Source organism: Salmo salar, chromosome 09, assembly GCF_965601325.2.
Source record: "Salmo salar chromosome 09, fSalSal1, whole genome shotgun sequence".
NCBI classification, from domain to species: Eukaryota; Metazoa; Chordata; class Actinopteri; order Salmoniformes; family Salmonidae; genus Salmo; species Salmo salar.
In genome coordinates, this window is record NC_138299.1 from 86,843,750 (window position 1) to 86,865,925 (window position 22,176).

Here is a 22,176-nt window from a genome sequence, read left to right on the forward strand (position 1 = left end):
TTAACTGATTTTACAGTGTAGTTCAATGCAGACGATCTTGAACGTGGTAATAATAGAGGACATGACACAAACAAGATAATACGCCTTCTTTTTTTATTACCAATGGTAACATATTCAGAAAACCTTTAAATCACAAGGCACAGTTGGTATTCACAAGGCATAACAAACATATTCCTTTTTAAAAAGATAAATGGTTGCATTTTTGACGGTGATAAGCAAATTCCCAATTGCAACATAATGTCCACAGATATTGATATGTTCAGTTCAGGGTGTTAATTTGATGAACGCCACTGCAGTATGGCTTATCCACTGTGCAGCTTGTGGAACCATATATCATGTATTTTGTCCTGAAATATTCTGTATGAGAAGGGGAGTGGCAAGTTACAGTTCTTGCTCCATTTGGACAGGTCTGTGCATGTCTCGGTCCACTGGTCTCAAGCCGTGGGGTAAACGGTGATGACATCGTGTCCCTCTGGAGGTATCGTCCGGGCGCGAGCGTGGGTCTCGCAGTACAGCTGCCCCTCCACAAAGAAGTAGCCCCTCTGCTTCAGGTTGACTTTGCAGTCGGAGCACACGAAACATCCAGGGTGGCGGAACTTTTCTCTGGCCTTCACCACTGTGCCTCTGCAGGGGACAAGAGAGAGTTGACTGTCTTACTTTGGGAGCAGGGGATAAGAGATAGAAGACTGTCTTACTTTAGGAGCAGAAGAGCAGGGGACAAGAGAGAGTTGACTGTCTTACTGTGGGAGCAGGGGATAAGAGAGTTGACTGTCTAACTGTGGGGGCAGGGGACAAGAGAGAGTTGACTGTCTTACTTTGGGAGCAGGGGATAAGAGATAGAAGACTGTCTTACTTTAGGAGCAGAAGAGCAGGGGACAAGAGAGTTGACTGTCTAACTGTGGGGGCAGGGGACAAGAGAGTTGACTGTCTAACTGTGGGGGCAGGGGACAAGAGAGTTGACTGTCTTACTGTGGGAACAGGGGACAAGCGAGAGTTGACTGTCTTACTGTGGGAGCAGGGGACAAGAGAGAGTTGACTGTCTTACTGTGGGAGCAGAAGACAAGAGTGTCGACTGTCTTACTGTGGGAACAGGGGACGAGAGAGTTGACTGTCTTACTGTGGGAGCAGGGGACAAGAGAGTTGACTGTCTTACTTTGCCTAATCTTGTCTACCAGACACTTCCTCCCAATGCTCTGAATTATTGTTATTACGCGCTGTGTGCAATTAGCCAAGGCAGGAGGTTATACTTTGCCATCCAGATAGATTTATGGATCCAAAACCACCATAGCTCTAACCATACCTCACTTAGACCTTGGTCTTATGCAACAGCAGATGTGCCCCACCACATCAAAAGTATCAGAGGCAGGTATATTCCCTTACTCATCCCTTTCATGTACTTCTTACTTTCATCCCCCAAAACCAAAAGATGAGAGAGGACAGATCTGGCAAGGTAGACGCTGTCATCTTGTGTTTCCTCACCGCAAAAACATTCCTGCCATGGTTTCTCATTACCTCCCTGTTCACATGTGTATAATGTAGCGGAGGTCCTTCGTGGTTTATTAATACATTCTTTTTGGTTTAGTCATTATCCGGAACATGAAGAGGGTAGGATCAGACAGGTCATTGGGCGATGGCAGGATCAGACGGGTCATTGGGCGAGGGCAGGATCAGATGAGTCATTGGGAGAGGACACTCCAGTGCCTTATTTCCTGTCAGCCTGGGTAGTGGGTACTCACACTATGCCGTTTCCACACTTGTCACAGAGGGGTAGTTTCTGTAGCGATCCCGCCGGTGTAGGAAGCTTTGTCACTGGAGCTCTTACACTTTTAGTAATCAGCGGCTTTGCTCCTATTAATGCACAAAACATTGGTTTACTTTTGGGTTAAGGTGACAATCCCTGCTACGTGTAATCCGTTTCTACCCAACCCTGCTCATTCTACCTTTTATCAATAAATAATTACATGTGTACTTTGTTATTAAGTGCCGTCAGAATGGATAAGTAATCTGTATGCTTGGATTTAGCTCACCATCAGTCTCCACGTGTTCCTGCAGAGCCTTAAAGGAGCCTGACTGACGTGGTCCATGTGGCCTATCCTGGTCATCCTGGAGCATCCGGTACACATGAGACTCCTTGATGGAGGACAGTGTCTTACCACTAGGATGCAAGAGGGAGAGAAGATAGGATTTTATCACATGGTACCTTTTTCTGGAATTCCTCTGGCCTTCACCGTAATATACAGTAGCAGTCAAAAGTTTGGACACACCTACTCATTCAAGGATTTTTATTTATTTTTACTATTTTCTACATTGTAGAATAATAGTGAAGACATCAAAACTATGAAATAACACATATGGACTCATGTAGTAACCCAAAAAGTGTTAAACAAATCAAAATATATTTTATAATTTAGATTCTTAAAAGTAGCCACCCTTTGCCTTGATGACAGCTTTGCACACTTTTGCATGCTTCAACCAGCTTCAACCTGGAATGCTTTTCCAACAGTCTTGAAGGAGTTCCCACATATGCTGAGCACTTGTTGGCTGCTTTTCCTTCAATCTGCGGTCCAACTCATCCCAAACCCTCTCAATTGGGTTGTGTCACACCCTGATCTGTTTCACCTGTCCTTGTGATTGTCTCCACCCCCCCCCCCCCCTCCCCAGGTGTTGCTTATTTTCCGCAGTGTATTTATCCCTGTGTTTCCTGTCTCTCTGTGGCAGTTTGTCTTGTCTGTTTCAAGTCAACCAGTGTGTTTTTCCCATGTGCCTGCTTTTGCTATTCTCTCTTTTGCTAGTCCTCCCGGTTTTGACCCTTGCCTGTTTTCTGGACTTTGTACCCGCCTGCCTGACCAGTCTGCCTGCCCTGACCTCGAGCCTGCCTGCCACTCTGTACCTCCTGGACTCTGATCTGGTTTTGACCTTTTTCCTGTCCACGACTATTCTCTTGCCTACCCCTTTTGGAACTAATAAATATCAAACGCTCAAACCAACATCCTTCCGTGTCTGCATCTGGGTCTGGCCCTGAGTCCTTATAGGTTGATGTTGGGTGATTGTGGAGGCCAGGTCATCTGATGCAGCACTCCATCACTCTCCTTCTTGGTCAAATAACCCTTACACAGCCCGAAGGTGTGTTGGATCATTGTCTTTTTGAAAAACAAATGATGATTCCACTAAGCGCAAACCAGATGGGATTGCGTATCGCTGCAGAATGCTGTGGTGGCCATGCTAGTTAAGTCTGCCTTGAATTCTAAATAAATCACAGACATTGTCACCAGCAAAGCACCCCCACACCATCACACCTCCTCCTCCATGCTTCACAGTGGGAACCACACATGCGGAGGTCATCTGTTCACCTACTCTGCGTCTCACAAAGACACAACGGTTGGAACCAAAAATCTTAAATTTGGACTCCTCAGACCAATGTCCATTGCTCGTGTTTCTATGCCAAATCAAGTCTCTTCTTCTTATTGGTGTCCTTTAGTAGTGGTTTCTTTGCAGCAATTTGACCATGAAGGCCTGATTCACACAGTCTCCTCTGAACAGTTGATGTTGAGATGTGTCTGTTACATAAACTCTGTGAAGCATTTATTTGGGCTGCGATTCCTGAGGCTGGCAACTCTAATGAACCTATCCTTTGCAGCAGAGGTAACTCTGGGTCTTCTTTTCTTGTGGCGGTCCTCATGAGAGCCAGTTTCATCATAGCGCTTGATGGTTTTTGCAACTGCACTTGAAGAAACTTTCAAAGTTCTTGAAATTTTCGAAATTGACTGACCATGTCTTAAAGTAATGATGGACTGTCGCTTCTCTCTGTTTATTTGAGCTGTTCTTGCCATAATATGTACTTGGTCCTTTACCAAATAGGGCTGTCTTCTGTATACCACCCCTACCTTGTCACTACACAACTGATTGGCTCAAACACGTTAAGAAGGAAAGAAATTCCTCAAATTAACTTTTAACAAGGCACACCTATTAATTGAAATGCATTCCAGGTGACTAACTCATGAAGTTGGTTGAGAGAATGCCAAGAGTGTGCAAAGCTGTCATCAAGGCCAAGAGTGGCTACTTTGAAGAATCTAAAATCTAAAATATATTTTGATTTGTTTAACACTTTCCATATGTGTTATTTCATAGTTATATTGTCTTCACTATTATTCTACAATGTAGAATATAGTAAAAATAAAGAAAAACCCTTGAATGAGTAGGCGTGTCCAAACTTTTGACTGGTACTGTAATGTTCTGGAAATGTAAGCAGAGGTTGTTAAATTTGTAACTAAGGAATAACACACACACACACACACACACACACACACACACACACACACACACACACACACACACACACACACACACACACACACACACACACACACACACACACACACACACACACACACACACACACACACCTATGATTACCTTAGAGGGACCTGTTCCTCTAGTGATGTGATCTGAGCTAGCTGCTGAGCGGCTGAGACATTGGCCTCAGAGTACAGGTTAATGGGGGAGTTATACTGAGCACTGGGGGCCAGGGGTTGGTTTGTGCTGGAGTTAGCAGACAGGGGAGGGTCAGGGGTGGCGAGGGTGACCACCATCTGATGGCCATTTCCCATCAGGCCTTGAGGAGGGTACTTGCTGAGGGCGGTGGTCAGTGATTGCAAAGCCAGAGGTAGGGCAGGGAAGAAGAGACACCACAACACATGAAAGAGACAGGAAAGATGGAAGATGAGTTATTGCAGCTATATGGAAATATTCCAATCAGTAAGTATGAGATCATTAACTCTGTGACTGAATAAAACTGATTATGGTAATACTGCATCAGTAAGGAGATGTTGAAACTAGTATTACTGTATTACTACGTCAGTAGGGAGATGTTGAAACTAGTATTACTGTATTACTGCATCAGTAAGGAGATGTTGAAACTAGTATTACTGTATTACTGCGTCAGTAGGGAGATGTTGAAACTAGTATTACTGTATTACTACGTCAGTAGGGAGATGTTGAAACTAGTATTACTGTATTACTGCATCAGTAAGGAGATGTTGAAACTAGTATTACTTTATTACTGCATCAGTAAGGAGATGTTGAAACTAGTATTACTGTATTACTACGTCAGTAGGGAGATGTTGAAACTAGTATTACTGTATTACTGCATCAGTAGGGAGATGTTGAAACTAGTATTACTTTATTACTGCATCAGTAAGGAGATGTTGAAACTAGTATTACTGTATTATTACGTCAGTAGGGAGATGTTGAAACTAGTATTACTGTATTACTGCATCAGTAGGGAGATGTTAAAACTAGTATTACTGTATTACTACATCAGTAGGGAGATGTTGAAACTAGTATTACTGTATTACTGCATCAGTAGGGAGATGTTGAAACTAGTATTACTGTATTACTACGTCAGTAGGGAGATGTTGAAACTAGTATTACTGTATTACTGCATCAGTAGGGAGATGTTGAAACTAGTATTACTGCATCAGTAGGGAGATGTTGAAACTAGTATTACTGTATTACTGCATCAGTAGGGAGATGTTGAAACTAGTATTACTGCATCAGTAGGGAGATGTTGAAACTAGTATTACTTTATTACTACGTCAGTAGGGAGATGTTGAAACTAGTATTACTATATTACTGCATCAGTAGGGAGATGTTGAAACTAGTATTACTGTATTACTACGTCAGTAGGGAGATGTTGAAACTAGTATTACTGTATTACTACGTCAGTAGGGAGATGTTGAAACTAGTATTACTGTATTACTGCATCAGTATGGAGATGTTGAAACTAGTATTACTGTATTATTACGTCAGTAGGGAGATGTTGAAACTAGTATTACTGTATTACTGCATCAGTAGGGAGATGTTGAAACTAGTATTACTGTATTACTACATCAGTAGGGAGATGTTGAAACTAGTATTACTGTATTACTGCATCAGTAGGGAGATGTTGAAACTAGTATTACTGTATTACTACGTCAGTAGGGAGATGTTGAAACTAGTATTACTGTATTACTGCATCAGTAGGGAGATGTTGAAACTAGTATTACTGTATTACTGCATCAGTAGGGAGATGTTGAAACTAGTATTACTGTATTACTGCATCAGTAGGGAGATGTTGAAACTAGTATTACTGCATCAGTAGGGAGATGTTGAAACTAGTATTACTGTATTACTACGTCAGTAGGGAGATGTTGAAACTAGTATTACTGTATTACTACGTCAGTAGGGAGATGTTGAAACTAGTATTACTGTATTACTACGTCAGTAGGGAGATGTTGAAACTAGTATTACTGTATTACTGCATCAGTAGGGAGATGTTGAAACTAGTATTACTGTATTACTGCATCAGTAGGGAGATGTTGAAACTAGTGACCTTTGGCCTGCAGGTAAGAAGAGCTTTGGCCTGACGTTAAACTTGTGTTCAAAGTAGCCCAGGTCCTGTAAAAGACAGAAGAGGATGAGGCAGAGGAGGAGTTAGAGAGGCGCTCTGAGGTTATAGAGTGAGAGAGGAGAGAGGAGCAGCCAGGGGGGAGAAGAGAAGCAAGAGGCAGGTTTAGTGACACCAGGTGGAGGAGGGGAGAGGTGGGGTCCACGAGGCATCAGGAAGGCTGGCACTTACACCAGGCTGGCACTTACTCACCCCTCATGCTTATCGTGAACAAGGCCTGGGAGCTGTCTGTGCAGGGCGTCCTGGATGTTGCCTGAGGAGTAGAGGCCTATGGGGGTGTTGTAGGAGGAACTCACCACCTGGCGACCGTTGTCTATGGTGGCCGCAGCCATGAAGGGCTGGGCGCGTCGGTTGTGACCTGTACCGATAGGTTTCAACTCCTACATGTGGAGCCAGACAGAGACACACACTGCATGCAGCTATACAAGCTACACAGTACACACACTGCATGCAGTGGTCAAAGCTATACAAGCTACACAGTATGTGTCTGAAGAACCACTATAACCCTAGAATTGCCTGAAGGGGACAATTTAATTCAATTTAATTGAATACCAGCTATACCGTAACTGTACACAACCACACAAACACCAGGAGAGGGATTGATGTGAATCGGAATGTAGTCCTTAACCTAAAACCATTTATGCCTTCGGCTACTTACTTGCTGTTCTGCCTCTAAATTGAGCTTGAATGGGTTTGCTTTCCCATCTTCTGTGACTTGGGGTGACCACAGTTTGGTCTCAGGCCTGCAAGATAGACAGAGAAAGAGTCCACGGTCAGTCAAACCCTGATATACAGCAGCCTTCCTTCCTTCCTGCCATTAAATAATAAATCCAGATCAAACTGTAGCCAGACAGGCCAGCTGCTTAGCATTTTGACCCAACCATGCCCTTGCTGCACTCGTAATTTACATCAGCGTCTCGAGCATCTCTGACCCCACGCGAGCATCTCTGACCCCACGCAAGACTCTCAAACAGTTTCATGAGGTTATGAATCAAAGAGATGGAATGCAGCCCTGGCATTTTGACTGAGCGCCGTGCACCCGGCAACCACTCATAAAGGCCTAGCAAGTTCACTATAGCTCAGCCACAGAGAGACAGTCAATGTTTCCCCTTGACTTACTATTTTTGTAACTTTTAAAAAACTTTGCATCATTGGGAAGGGCTCGCAAGCAATCATTTCATGGTAAGGTCCACACCCGTTGCATTCAGCGTATGTGACAAATAAAACGTGCTTTGATTTCCTTTTTATTTCTGTTAACTTGTTGTGTGTATGTACTGACAAGTATGTGTAACTGATAGATGCACACACACTACATGTTCAAGTTTTTAAATGTATGTAAATTGTAAAGTCTGTAATGTATTTTTCGTTATATGTGGGAAGTAAGACTAACTGTATCTATCGGCGACTGGTAATGGGGATCCTGATAAAAAAGCTTGAAAGGAAGAACATGTCATGACTGCTAGAGTGTTCAACATTGTGTGGTGTGTATTTAAATGTCATGACTGCTAGAGTGTTCAACATTGTGTGGTGTGTATTTAAATGTCATAACTGCTAGAGTGTTCAACATTGTGTGGTGTGTATTTAAATGTCATGACTGCTAGAGTGTTCAACATTGTGTGGTGTGTATTTAAATGTCATAACTGCTAGAGTATTCAACATTGTGTGGTGTGTATTTAAATGTCATGACTGCTAGAGTGTTCAACATTGTGTGGTGTGTATTTAAATGTCATGACTGCTAGAGTGTTCAACATTGTGTGGTGTGTATTTAAATGTCATGACTGCTAGAGTGTTCAACATTGTGTGGTGTGTATTTAAATGTCATGACTGCTAGAGTGTTCAACATTGTGTGGTGTGTATTTAAATGTCATGACTGCTAGAGTGTTCAACATTGTGTGGTGTGTATTTAAATGTCATGACTGCTAGAGTATTCAACATTGTGTGGTGTGTATTTAAATGTCATGACTGCTAGAGTGTTCAACATTGTGTGGTGTGTATTTAAATGTCATGACTGCTAGAGTGTTCAACATTGTGTGGTGTGTATTTAAATGTCATGACTGCTAGAGTGTTCAACATTGTGTGGTGTGTATTTAAATGTCATAACTGCTAGAGTGTTCAACATTGTGTGGTGTGTATTTAAATGTCATGACTGCTAGAGTGTTCAACATTGTGTGGTGTGTATTTAAATGTCATAACTGCTAGAGTATTCAACATTGTGTGGTGTGTATTTAAATGTCATGACTGCTAGAGTGTTCAACATTGTGTGGTGTGTATTTAAATGTCATGACTGCTAGAGTGTTCAACATTGTGTGGTGTGTATTTAAATGTCATGACTGCTAGAGTGTTCAACATTGTGTGGTGTGTATTTAAATGTCATGACTGCTAGAGTGTTCAACATTGTGTGGTGTGTATTTAAATGTCATAACTGCTAGAGTGTTCAACATTGTGTGGTGTGTATTTAAATGTCATGACTGCTAGAGTGTTCAACATTGTGTGGTGTGTATTTAAATGTCATGACTGCTAGAGTGTTCAACATTGTGTGGTGTGTATTTAAATGTCATGACTGCTAGAGTGTTCAACATTGTGTGGTGTGTATTTAAATGTCATGACTGCTAGAGTGTTCAACATTGTGTGGTGTGTATTTAAATGTCATGACTGCTAGAGTGTTCAACATTGTGTGGTGTGTATTTAAATGTCATGACTGCTAGAGTGTTCAACATTGTGTGGTGTGTATTTAAATGTCATGACTGCTAGAGTGTTCAACATTGTGTGGTGTGTATTTAAATGTCATGACTGCTAGAGTGTTCAACATTGTGTGGTGTGTATTTAAATGTCATGACTGCTAGAGTGTTCAACATTGTGTGGTGTGTATTTAAATGTCATGACTGCTAGAGTGTTCAACATTGTGTGGTGTGTATTTAAATGTCATGACTGCTAGAGTGTTCAACATTGTGTGGTGTGTATTTAAATGTCATGACTGCTAGAGTGTTCAACATTGTGTGGTGTGTATTTAAATGTCATGACTGCTAGAGTGTTCAACATTGTGTGGTGTGTATTTAAATGTCATAACTGCTAGAGTGTTCAACATTGTGTGGTGTGTATTTAAATGTCATGACTGCTAGAGTATTCAACATTGTGTGGTGTGTATTTAAATGTCATAACTGCTAGAGTGTTCAACATTGTGTGGTGTGTATTTAAATGTCATGACTGCTAGAGTATTCAACATTGTGTGGTGTGTATTTAAATGTCATGACTGCTAGAGTATTCAACATTGTGTGGTGTGTATTTAAATGTCATGACTGCTAGAGTGTTCAACATTGTGTGGTGTGTATTTAAATGTCATGACTGCTAGAGTATTCAACATTGTGTGGTGTGTATTTAAGCAATAAGGCCCGAGGTGGTGTGGTATATGGCCAATATACCACGGCTAAGTGCTGTTCTTGGGCACGACGCAACGGGGAGTGCTAGGACACAGCCCTTAGCCGTGGTATATTGGCCATATATCACAAACCCCAGAGGTGCCTTATTGCTATTATAAACTGGTTACCAACTTAATTAGAGCAGTAAAAATAAATTTTTGTCATACCTGTGGTATACCACAGCTTTCAGCCAATCAGCAAACAGGGCTCGAACCACCCAGTTCATAACTATCTATCTTTCATGAGTACACTACTGTAAAGAAAAGTTGACCATAGATGGCTGGTGTCCTTGTACTTGTGTTATCATCTTATTACCAGTGTGCATCCCAAATACACCCTATTCCCTATATAGTACACTACTTTTGACCAGGGCCCTATTTTGACCAGGGCCCAAAGTAGGTCATTACAAAGGAAATAGGGTGCCATTTGGGACACAGACCAGTCATTCTGCTTGCTCACCTACCTCTCAATCTTGAGGCCGAGCTGGGAGGCAGGGTCTTTGATCTTGTTCTGGGCCTCGCCGTGAGTCATGCACTCTGTACTCACACCCTCTATGGCCAGGATGATGTCACCGGGGCACAGGTTGGCCAGCGAGGCTTTGCTGCCCGGCGTCACCTAGAAACCAAGTACCACTTCAGTTTGAACAGTTCTAACGGGGCACAAATGTGTGGGAGAAGTGACGTGGAAGCACAGTGGTTGGTAGACATTGCAGTACACTGGCTGTTTCAACATAATGGCTACACCCAGAGTGTGAATAGGAGTCCATTCTGTGTTTTACATGCCCTATAAATAAAGCCGTGTAGATGATCTGTCCATCACTGTGTGGTGCCAGACTACAGTACATGGGATAGGGGATTACACTATTGACAGCCTGCTGACCTAACTGCTTAGGCATCCATTCTGTCTCCAAGCCTAGAACCCTCCCCTTCTCACCCCCCCCCCCTCTCTCCACTCTTCTCTCCCCCTCTCTCTCTCTCCACTCTTCTCCCCCCTCTCCCCCCTCTCTCTCTCTCCACTCTTCTCCCCCCTCTCCTCCCTCTCCCCCCCTCTCTCTTCTCTCTTCACTCTTCTCCCCCCCTCTCTCTCTCCACTCTTCTCACCCTCACCCTCTCCCCCCTCTCTCTCTTCTCTCTTCACTCTTCTCCCCCCTCTCTCTCTCTCTCCACTCTTCTCACCCTCACCCTCTCCCCCCTCTCTCTCTCCACTCTTCTCTCCCCCCTCTCTCTCTCCACTCTTCTCCCGCCTCTCCCCCTCCTCTCTCTCTCTCCACTCTTCTCCCCCCTCTCTCTCTCCACTCTTCTCTCCCCCCTCTTTCTCTCCACTCTTCTCCGCCCTCTCCCCCCCTCTCTCTCCACTCTTCTCTCCCCCCTCACTCTCTCTCTCTCTCTCCCCCATCCCCCTTCTCTACTCCCTCTATCTGCCTCTAATGGGACCTGACATCATCCCCTTGCTTCTCTCCTACCTGGTCAGTGTTATTCCAGAGGTAGTCACCTCACCTCTCTGCCTCCAGGTTCTTATCTCAACCCTTCACCATGCCTGGGTCTCTCCACCTGCCCACACTTACCCCCCCTTCTCTCACTACTTTTCCTCCCCTGTTGTTCTGTTGAAAAGGCAGATTAATGCAAACTGGGGTAATCTATCTGGCTATTTATGGCTGGATGATTCATTATGGCTCTGTTGCGTTACGCTGCCTGTATCATATATCTTCTACGAGGGAAACAACTTGATAACAGCTGCCTCCTTTACGTTCCTGTTTCATATTACTCCTCATTTCAACGTGGTGTACAAGTCCTAACTCTAACCTGTATAAACCAAATACAGTACATGAACTTCTTTGGTATGTTATACTGTATGGTATCAGTAGCCATGTCCTCAATATCAGGTCACATACGGCAGACTGTTGTCTGTTTGTGGTTTCATACAACTCTGTTGTCTCTAACAGACATCTGGAGTTACTGAGTGAGAACCAATCAGAGATGATTGCTGAGAGAATGGCCCCTACTGGATTTATAACGGGCACAATGAATGCAGATCAGATGTTTCCCATGGCACCACTCTGGCAGGCACATGGTGAATTGTTAATGTTTGTTTTGAATGGAAGAACAAAGTCAGTCTGTGTCTTGGTGCTCAGTACCTGTTTACACCTCTCATACAGAGGAACCACCATGACACCTCTCACACAGAGGAACTGCCATGACACCTCTCACACAGAGGAACCACACCACCATGACACCTCTCACACAGAGGAACCACACCACCATGACACCTCTCACACAGAGGAACCACACCACCATGACGCCTCTCACACAGAGGAACCACACCACCATGACGCCTCTCACACAGAGGAACCACACCACCATGACGCCTCTCACACAGAGGAACCACCATGACACCTCTCACACAGAGGAACCACACCACCATGACGCCTCTCACACAGAGGAACCACACCACCATGACGCCTCTCACACAGAGGAACCACCATGACACCTCTCATACAGAGGAACCACCATGACGCCTCTCACACAGAGGAACCACACCACCATGACACCTCTCACACAGAGGAACCACACCACCATGACACCTCTCACACAGAGGAACCACACCACCATGACGCCTCTCACACAGAGGAACCACACCACCATGACACCTCTCACACAGAGGAACCACACCACCATGACACCTCTCACACAGAGGAACCACCATGACACCTCTCACACAGAGGAACTGCCATGACACCTCTCATACAGAGGAACTGCCATGACACCTCTCACACAGAGGAACTGCCATGACACCTCTCACACAGAGGAACCACACCACCATGACACCTCTCACACAGAGGAACCACCATGACACCTCTCATACAGAGGAACCACCATGACACCTCTCACACAGAGGAACCACACCACCATGACACCTCTCACACAGAGGAACCACACCACCATGACACCTCTCATACAGAGGAACCACCATGACACCTCTCACACAGAGGAACCACCATGACACCTCTCACACAGAGGAACCACACCACCATGACACCTCTCACACAGAGGAACCACACCACCATGACACCTCTCATACAGAGGAACCACCATGACACCTCTCATACAGAGGAACCACCATGACACCTCTCACACAGAGGAACCACCATGACACCTCTCATACAGAGTAACCACCATGACACCTCTCACACAGAGGAACTGCCATGACACCTCTCACACAGAGGAACTGCCATGACACCTCTCACACAGAGGAACCACCATGACACCTCTCACACAGAGGAACCACCATGACACCTCTCATACAGAGGAACCACCATGACACCTCTCATACAGAGTAACCACCATGACACCTCTCACACAGAGGAACCACCATGACACCTCTCATACAGAGGAACCACACCACCATGACACCTCTCATACAGAGGAACTGCCATGACACCTCTCACACAGAGGAACTGCCATGACACCTCTCACACAGAGGAACCACCATGACACCTCTCACACAGAGGAACCACCATGACACCTCTCACACAGAGGAACCACCATGACACCTCTCACACAGAGGAACTGCCATGACACCTCTCACACAGAGGAACTGCCATGACACCTCTCACACAGAGGAACCACCATGACACCTCTGCATGACAGGACAGGAAGTAAGAGCCATTTGGGAGGGAGGGGCTTAAAATACGTCAGCCACACACACAGTCTCAGTTCCATACTAATACACATCCTCATGAAATCACATAAACACTCATTCTATTAAAACCTATATACATACAGAACACAATTAGATAGCAGCCATAACCACGCATTGTTACAAGATAAAAGCAGACTGGCATACAGTACAAGCAGAAGCAGACTGTTTGCAGTTTAGTCACATACTGGAACACCTGTTTCCTGTTTAGACGTAGGCATCATCAGTAATGGCTTTGACAACGTTGTGAAAAACATGCCATATAGACCCAGAGGCACCTCTCAGAGAAGAGCACTGCACAAGTAAGGACATGCTACCCACATGAAGATATCACTACCAGCCAATTCCCGGCACCTTATGACCAATCCTTTTCAGACAGATGGGACTCATATTATAACACTAATCCCTATGGGCTCTGGTCAAAACTAGTACACTATAAAAGGAATAGGGTGCCATTTGGGACGTATATCAATAGTATATAACCATGGTCTTCCATTGCTTATCAGTTATTTTTGTATGAGCAATACACCAAGATTGTTGGGTGGTTGGTTTTAATGGAATAACAGCTGGGATTTGAGCAGTAACATTGCAGAATGTTGTTGTTGGATAGACGTCACAAACCTAATCAGCAGAGGAAACAATTAGGCATCACTGAAATAACCATGGTTATGATAAGACACATTGGGCCTAAAGTGTAGATCACTATTGTATTCCCAGACCCTGACTATGGCATGGGTATGCTTTCTGCTTGGTTTTGGTCTTAATTAGAAAGTAGGTTCTGGTCTTAAAGGGATTTAAGTTGTGGTCTTAATCAGAATTTAGGTTCTGCTCTTAATCAGAATTTAGGTTCTGGTCTTAATCAGAATATAGGTTCTGGTCTTAATCCGAATTTAGGTTCTAGTCTTAATCAGAATTTAGGTTCTGGCTTTAATCAGAATGTAGGTTCTGGTCTTAATCAGAGCGATGTGGAGCAAAATCAGGCTGGTTAGCAGGAACCTGTGTCATTTTGGGTCATATCTGTCTCTAACTCTGGACTGCTCTCTTCTAGCCCATAGTTAATGTTAACGTTATCCAGCTAATGATCATTCAAAACCTCCAAGAAGTAGCATTGGATCACAGTTAAGTAATAAGGACATGAACTTGAAGGGAGGAATGAAAAATAACCAGCTTTTCATTGGTCCCAATTACTCTGGGTTACAATGCTGGGTTACATTATATACCATTAGCACCATTCCTGACAAGTATTCACCAAGTCTTGCTGCATGACTCTTAAGTAAACCTGTAACATCCCCATCCTAGCTCTAGTCAGCCTCTACACATTTGTGTCCTAAATGGTACCCTATCCCCTACACAGTGCATGGTCTAAAATAGTACACTACAGTGAGGGAAAAAAGTATTTGATCACCTGCTGATTTTGTACATTTGCCCACTGACAAAGAAATGATCAGTCTATAATTTTAATGGTAGGTTTATTTGAACAGTGAGAGACAGAATAACACAAAAAAATCCAGACCAACGCATGTCAAAAATGTTATACATTGATTTGCATTTTAATGAGGGAAATAAGTATTTGACCCCCTCTCAATCAGAAAGATTTCTGGCTCCCAGGTGTCTTTTATACAGGTAACGAGCTGAGATTAGGAGCACACTCTTAAAGGGAGTGCTCCTAATCTCAGCTTGTTACCTGTATAAAAGACACCTGTCCACAAAAGCAATCAATCAATCAGATTCCAAACTCTCCACCATGGCCAAGACCAAAGAGCTCTCGAAGGATGTCAGGGACAAGATTGTAGACCTACACAAGGCTGGAATGGGCTACAAGACCATCACCAAGCAGCTTGGTGAGAAGGTGACAACAGTTGGTGTGATTATTCGCAAATGGAAGAAACACAAAAGAACTGTCAATCTCCCTCGGCCTGGGGCTCCATGAAAGATCTCACCTCGTGGAGTTGCAATGATCATGAGAACGGTGAGGAATCAGCCCAGAACTACACGGGAGGATCTTGTCAATGATCTCAAGGCAGCTGGGACCATAGTCACCAAGAAAACAATTGGTAACACACTACGCCGTGAAGGACTGAAATCCTGCAGGGTCCGCAAGGTCCCCCTGCTCAAGAAAGCACATATACATGCCCATCTGAAGTTTGCCAATGAACATCTGAATGATTCAGAGGACAACTGGGTGAAAGTGTTGTGGTCAGATGAGACCAAAATGGAGCTCTTTGGCATCAACTCAACTCGCCGTGTTTGGAGGAGGAGGAATGCTGCCTATGACCCCAAGAACACCATCCCCACCGTCAAACATGGAGGTGGAAACATTATGCTTTGGGGGTATTTTTCTGCTAAGGGGACAGCACAACTTCACCGCATCAAAGGGACGATGGACGGGGCCATGTACCGTCAAATCTTGGGTGAGAACCTCCTTCCCTCAGCCAGGGCATTGAAAATGGGTCGTGGATGGGTATTCCAGCATGACAATGACCCAAAACACACGGCCAAGGCAACAAAGGAGTGGCTCAAGAAGAAGCACATTAAGGTCCTGGAGTGGCCTAGCCAGTCTCCAGACCTTAATCCCATAGAAAATCTGTGGAGGGAGCTGAAGGTTCGAGTTGCCAAACGTCCGTCTCAAAACCTTAATTACTTGGAGAAGATCTGCAAAGAGGAGTGGGACAAAATCTCTCCTGAGATGTGTGCAAACCTGGTGGCCAACTACAAGAAACGTCTGACCTCTGTGATTGCCAACAAGGGTTTTGCCACCAAGTACTAAGTTATGCTTTGCAGCGGGGTCAAATACTTATTTCCCTCATTAAAATGCTAATAATTTTATAACATTTTTGACATGCGTTTTTCTGGATTTTTGTTGTTGTTATTCTGTCTCTCACTGTTCAAATAAACCTACCATTAAAATTATAGACTGATCATTTCTTTGTCAGTGGGCAAATGTACAAAATCAGCAGGGGATCAAATACTTTTTTCCCTCACTGTATAAGGGATTTGGGTCAAGCAGCCCAGGCACTTCCAGTCCTACACTACTAACAGTCTGCTAAGAGTCTCAGTCCTACACTACTAACAGTCTGCTAAGAGTCTCAGTCCTACACTACTAACAGTCTGCTAAGAGTCTCAGTCCTACACTACTAACAGTCTGCTAAGAGTCTCAGTCCTACACTACTAACAGTCTGCTAAGAGTCTCAGTCCTACACTACTAACAGTCTGCTAAGAGTCTCAGTCCTTCACTACTAACAGTCTGCTAAGAGTCTCAGTCCTACACTACTAACAGTCTGCTAAGAGTTTCAGTCCTATCCCCTCTACTCCTTCAGCAGCTCGTTACGGGCCCGGGATGAGGGGGGGGGGGTTCCTGGGGGACGAGGGGGGTTCCTGGGGGTCGAGGGGAGTTCCAGGGGGCTGAGGGGTAAGAAGATATGTTCTCCTGGCTGTGACAGGTGTGACTGGAGATCTCCATGGTGACTCACTAGACATCCAGGCCATTTGGCCATGGTGGGGAGGGTAGCCGTCATTCATAGAGACAAGCATATACAGTACATAAAATGTTCCTCATTTTAAAGTCTTATCGTTTGCTTGAACACGCAACAGCTCACCTTACACATTCTAGTGTACCGCCCTCCTCAACATAAACCTAATAGTTTGTTCATTGCAGGATTTCTCTGACCAGCTGGCTTTGGTCATGTTTAAATATGACAGAGTTATTTAAAGAATGCACTAGCTGGGGAGAGTTAGAATCCTTGAAGGTTGTGCTACATACCACAGGGCTTACACACTACCAAGGCCATAGTGTTGATCTGCTGCTGTCCTATGGTCTGAATATTGATCACTTGGAAACTATTGATGTGTTTGTCTCTGACCATCTCATTATTGTATTTAAAATGCTTTCTCCAAAAATGTCTGCCACCTCTAACCTCCTGAGTGGTGCAGCGGTCTAAGGCACTGCATCGCTACAGACCCGGGTTCGATCCCAGGCTGTGTCACAGCTGTCCGTGACCGGGAGACCCATGAGGCGGCGCACAATTGGCCCAGCGTCATCCGGGTTAGGGGAGAGGTTGGCCGGCCGGGATTTCCTTGTCCCATCGCACTCTAGTGACTCCTTGTGGTGGGCCGGGCACCTGCAAGCTGACTTCGGTCGCCAACGAGACGGTGTTTCCTCCGACACATTGGTGCGGCTGGGTTGTGGGTTAAGTGAGCAGTGGGTCAAGAAGCAGTGCTACTTGGCAGGGTCGTGTTTTGGAGGACGCATGGCTCTCGACCTTTTCCTCTCCTGAGTCCGTAGGGGAGTTGCAGCGATGGGACAAGACTGTAACTACCAATTGGATATCAAGAAAAGGAGAAAAAAATTAAATGAAAGTCTGCCCCGATCGCTCTCGCATCATCAACTGCTAATACATTTACCACTGCTTTTATATCCTCTCCTAATGATCCTGGTCTTTGTCGTCATACCGCTGATTTGCTGAACAGTTTCAATAACATACAGTGGATTCGGAAAGTTTCAGACCTCTTGACTTTTTCCACATTTTGTTACGTTACAGCCTTTTTTTTAATTGATTAAATCGTTTTTTTCCCTCATCAATTTATACACCATACACCATAATGACAAAGCAAAACAGGTTTCAGATATCTTTGCAAATTTATAACAAATAAAAACTGAAATATCACATTTACATAAGTATTCTGACCCTTTATTCAGTACTTTGTTGAAACACCATTGGCAGTGATTACAACCTCGAATCTTCTTGGGTATGATGCTATAAGCTTGGCACACCTGTATTTGGGGAGTTTCTCCCATTCTTCTCTGCAGATCCTCTCAAGCTCTGTCAGGTTGGATGGGGAGCGTTGCTGAATAGCTATTTTCATGTCTCTCCAGAGATGTTTGATCGGGTTCAAGTTCGGGCTCTGGCTGGGCCACTCAAGGACATTCAGAGACTTGTCCCAAAGCCACTTCTGGGTTGTCTTGGCTGTGTGCTTCGGGTTGTTGTCCTGTTGGAAGGTGAAACTTCGCTCCAGTCTGAGGTCCTGAGCACTCTGAAGCATGTTTCCATAAAGAATCTCTCTGTACTTTGCTCTGTTCACCTTTGCCTCGATCCGGACAAGTCTCCCAGTCCCTGCCGCTGAAAAACATCCCCACAGCATGATGCTGCCACCACCATGCTTCACCGTAGGGATGGTGCCAGGTTTCCTCCAGACGTGAAGCTTGGAATTCAGGCCAAAGAGTTCAATCTTGGTTTCATCAGACCAGACAATCTTTGTTTCTCATGGGAGAGTCTTTAGGTGCCTTTGGCCACTCTACCATAAAGGCCTGATTGGTGGAGTTCTACAGAGATGGTTGTCCTTCTGGAAGGTTTTCCATCTCCACAGAGGAACTCTGGAGCTCTGTCAGAGTGACCATCGGGCTCTTGCTCACCTCCCTGACCAAGGCCCTTCTCCCCTGATTGCTCAGTTTGGCCGGGCGGCCAGCTAAGAAGAGTCTTGGTGGTTCCAAACTTCTTCCATTGAAGAATGATGGAGGCCACTGTGTTCTTGGGCATTCAATGCTGCAAAAATGTTTTGGTACCCTTCCCCATATCTGTGCCTCGACACAATCCTGTCTCGGAGCTCTACGGACAATTACTTCGACCTCATGGCTTGGTTTTTGCTTTGACGTGCACTGTCAACTGTGGGACTTTATATAGACAGCTGTGTGCCTTTCCAAATCGTGTCCAATCAATTGAATTTACCACAGGTGGACTCCAATCAAGTTGTAGAAACATCTCAAGGATGATCAGTGCAATTTCGAGTCTCATAGCAAAGGATCTGATTTATCTTTAATACACTTGCAAAAATGTCTAAAAACCAGTTTTTGCTTTGTCATTATGGGGTATTGTGTGTAGATTGTTGAGAATTTTTCTTTATTTAATCCATTTTAGAATAAGGCTGTAACGTAACAAAATGTGGAAAACGTCAAGGGGTCTGAATATTTTCCGAATGCACAGGCTACTTTTGACTCAGTGACACCAGTTAAAAACAATAATAAACTGTCTGCCAGTCTCACTTTGGTTAAAAGACCACAGTTGTGCCTTAAAAAGTGAACTTAGAAAGGCTGTATGTAAATTGAAGGCATGCAAATTTCAAGTGTTCTATGATGTACAATGATGAAGGATCTAATGAGAAATTACAATGTTGCTGTTAAAGATGCAAACTATTTCTCTACCCTGATCTCTGAGAAGTGCCACAACTCAAAAATTCTGTTTAAGACAATTGAGTATGTTGTTGGTGGCCCCCTTAACAATGACATGCTTGCATCCCCTGGTCTCGGCGAACAGTTTTTACGATTCTTTTCAACAGAAAATATAGAACATTTTAGATCCCAGATTGACAGTAGCCACCCCCATACCAGCATTTCTGGTCAAGAGGCAACTACTCTGAGGCTGTCTACTGCTTCCTGTTACTCCTTTGACCAAATATCCTTTGAGTCCCTCCTTGGTACTGTTCCTCACATGAAGACCTCCCCCTGCCCCTTGGACATGGTCCCTACTACACTACTAAAATAAGTTATGCATACTGTTGGCCCCAACATTCTGTGTATTGTAAATAGCTCCCTGACCTCTGGATCCTTCCCAGCCTATTTTAAAACTGTTCTGGTCCAACCTTTCCTTAAAAAGCCCAATCTAGACCCCTCCTCATCTCTAAACTTCCTTTTTTATCCAAGATGTTAGAAAAAGTTGTTTGTAAGCATTTGGTGGGTATGAGTACGAACAACAAATCACTTCACAGCACAGAAACGTCTTTCCTGAAAGTCAGTAATTACTTTCTGTTGGCTGACGATGCCGGTGAATGCTCTATCCTAGTTCTCTATCCTAGTTTTTTGCATCTCAGTGTCATGTTTGATACTATTGATCATAACATTCTCATCGACAGACTGGAGAGGTGGGTGGGAATCTACGGCAGTGTCCTCGACTGGTTCAGGTCATATCTATGTGGCAGACATTTCTCAGTGACCATGGGTGGTTCAGTATCGTCCCCAGCACTTATTTACTATGGTGTCCCTCAGGGGTCAATTCTGGGCCCATCCTTTTCTCCCTATACATGAGTCCCCTGGGTGACATCATCCGCAATCATAAAATTCAGTTTCACTGCTATGCAGTTGACATGCCACTTTATTTGCCAATCAGACCCAGTGATCAAGCTAGCGTAGCAAACCTTTCACCAGTATCTTGCTGACATCAAATGTTGGATGTCTGACAACTTCTTCCAGCTCAATGATATGAAATCAGAGGTTGTTTTATTTGACCCCCACCTTGCTCGAACCTGGACTGTAAATAACCTTGGTCATTTGTCCACCAGTGTAAAGCCTACGGGCAGAAACCTTGTGTCTTACTTGACTTTTGCTTTATATATAGATAATAATAAAAGCAGGACTGGACAACCTTTACATGCAGCTCAAGATTTAGGTCTGTGTTAAAGATTTTATTTGTCACTGATCTACAGAAAGTTATACATGCTTTTAATTCCTCAAGCCTAGATTACTGTAACTCTTTGTAAGCCTGTCTCAGTCAGAAATCACTCCATTGTCTACAGTTAGTTCAAAATGCTGCCACTCAGCATTTAACAGGCACCAGAAAATGTAACCATATCACACCTACGAGTCAATTTTAGAATATATTTTAAAATGGTATTAATCACGTTTAAGGTGGGTCAGTGGTCACTCACCCTGGTGATAGTCAGGGGCTGGTTGAAGTCCTTCCCTCCAGTAAGCCTGAAGCCCCAGGGGGCTGGCCCATCCAGGACCACGTTCTGGGGCATTATCTTCCTAGCTGTCACCCTGTTTCTGGTAGAGCAGTAGTCACAGCAGCAGTAGGCTAATCTACAGTATGCCTCTCCCCCCACTCTCTCTTTCTCTTTCTCTTTCTCTTTCTTTCTCTCTCTCTCTCTCTCTCTCTCTCTCTCTCTCTCTCTCTCTCTCTCTCTCTCTCTCTCTCTCTCACACACACACACACACACTGCTCTGCCTCTTCTCTTCCAGAGCTGATTGGCAGCCTCTCTCTGGCCAGGAGCCTTTATAACAGGCCGCTGGGCATGTTAGGAGGATGCCCCGCCCTCAGAGTGAAGTCATCCGGCTGTCTGAGGACCTCTGAGGCAGAGTGCTAGAACTTACCCTGTCAGTTACTCTCTCTCTCTTTTTATCTCTCTCTCACTCTATTCCCCCCTTTCTCTCTGCTCCTTGTTGGTTGGGCTCGACAACTCCTGTGTGATGACCCACCCTCATCAGTCAGCAGGCCAAACCAGTGCCCAAATAGAGACGCAGGCAAATATTACATAGATGACACAGGCATCCAGACCCGTGTGGCTGACGGAAAGATCCGGCTCTGGAGTTGATAACAGTTGTACCACAACACCTGTCTGCCAAGACACGCGCTGCAAGGGAAGGAGACAGGCTTGATCATGTCCTGATCTTTACCTGGTCTAGTCTGTTCACACTTATAAGACCTGATCACAATCAGATCACAATGTGACTTTTAATGATCTACGCTTGTCTAAAAATGTGGGCACAATCAGAATGTGGACAAGATTAGGACATAGGCTGCATGTTAGAACCAGGTATCAACAGGGCTCATGAGTGCCTGCCTGGGCCTT

General features: G+C 44.4%; 1 protein-coding gene across 3 annotated transcripts; it reads right to left on the reverse strand.

The window, feature by feature from the left end:
• Window positions 1-72: 72 nt before the first annotated feature.
• On the reverse strand, window positions 73-21,584 carry pdlim3b (PDZ and LIM domain 3b). 3 transcript variants are annotated; one of them, XM_014212792.3, is made up of 8 exons: window positions 21,253-21,584; window positions 10,325-10,476; window positions 7,104-7,188; window positions 6,638-6,825; window positions 4,414-4,629; window positions 2,028-2,155; window positions 1,737-1,848; window positions 73-624 (listed from the first exon to the last, which is right to left on the reverse strand). In XM_014212792.3, exons 1-8 carry the CDS (start codon window positions 21,343-21,345, stop codon window positions 435-437), a joined length of 1,164 nt encoding a protein of 387 aa, XP_014068267.1. In that variant the 5' UTR covers window positions 21,346-21,584; the 3' UTR covers window positions 73-434. The 3 variants fall into 3 exon arrangements, with proteins under 3 accessions (XP_014068267.1, XP_014068268.1, XP_014068269.1); XM_014212793.3 differs by lacking the exon at window positions 6,638-6,825 and adding an exon at window positions 6,371-6,435 and having other exon boundaries at window positions 21,253-21,582; XM_014212794.3 differs by lacking the exon at window positions 4,414-4,629.
• Between the last annotated feature and the right edge of the window lie 592 nt (window positions 21,585-22,176).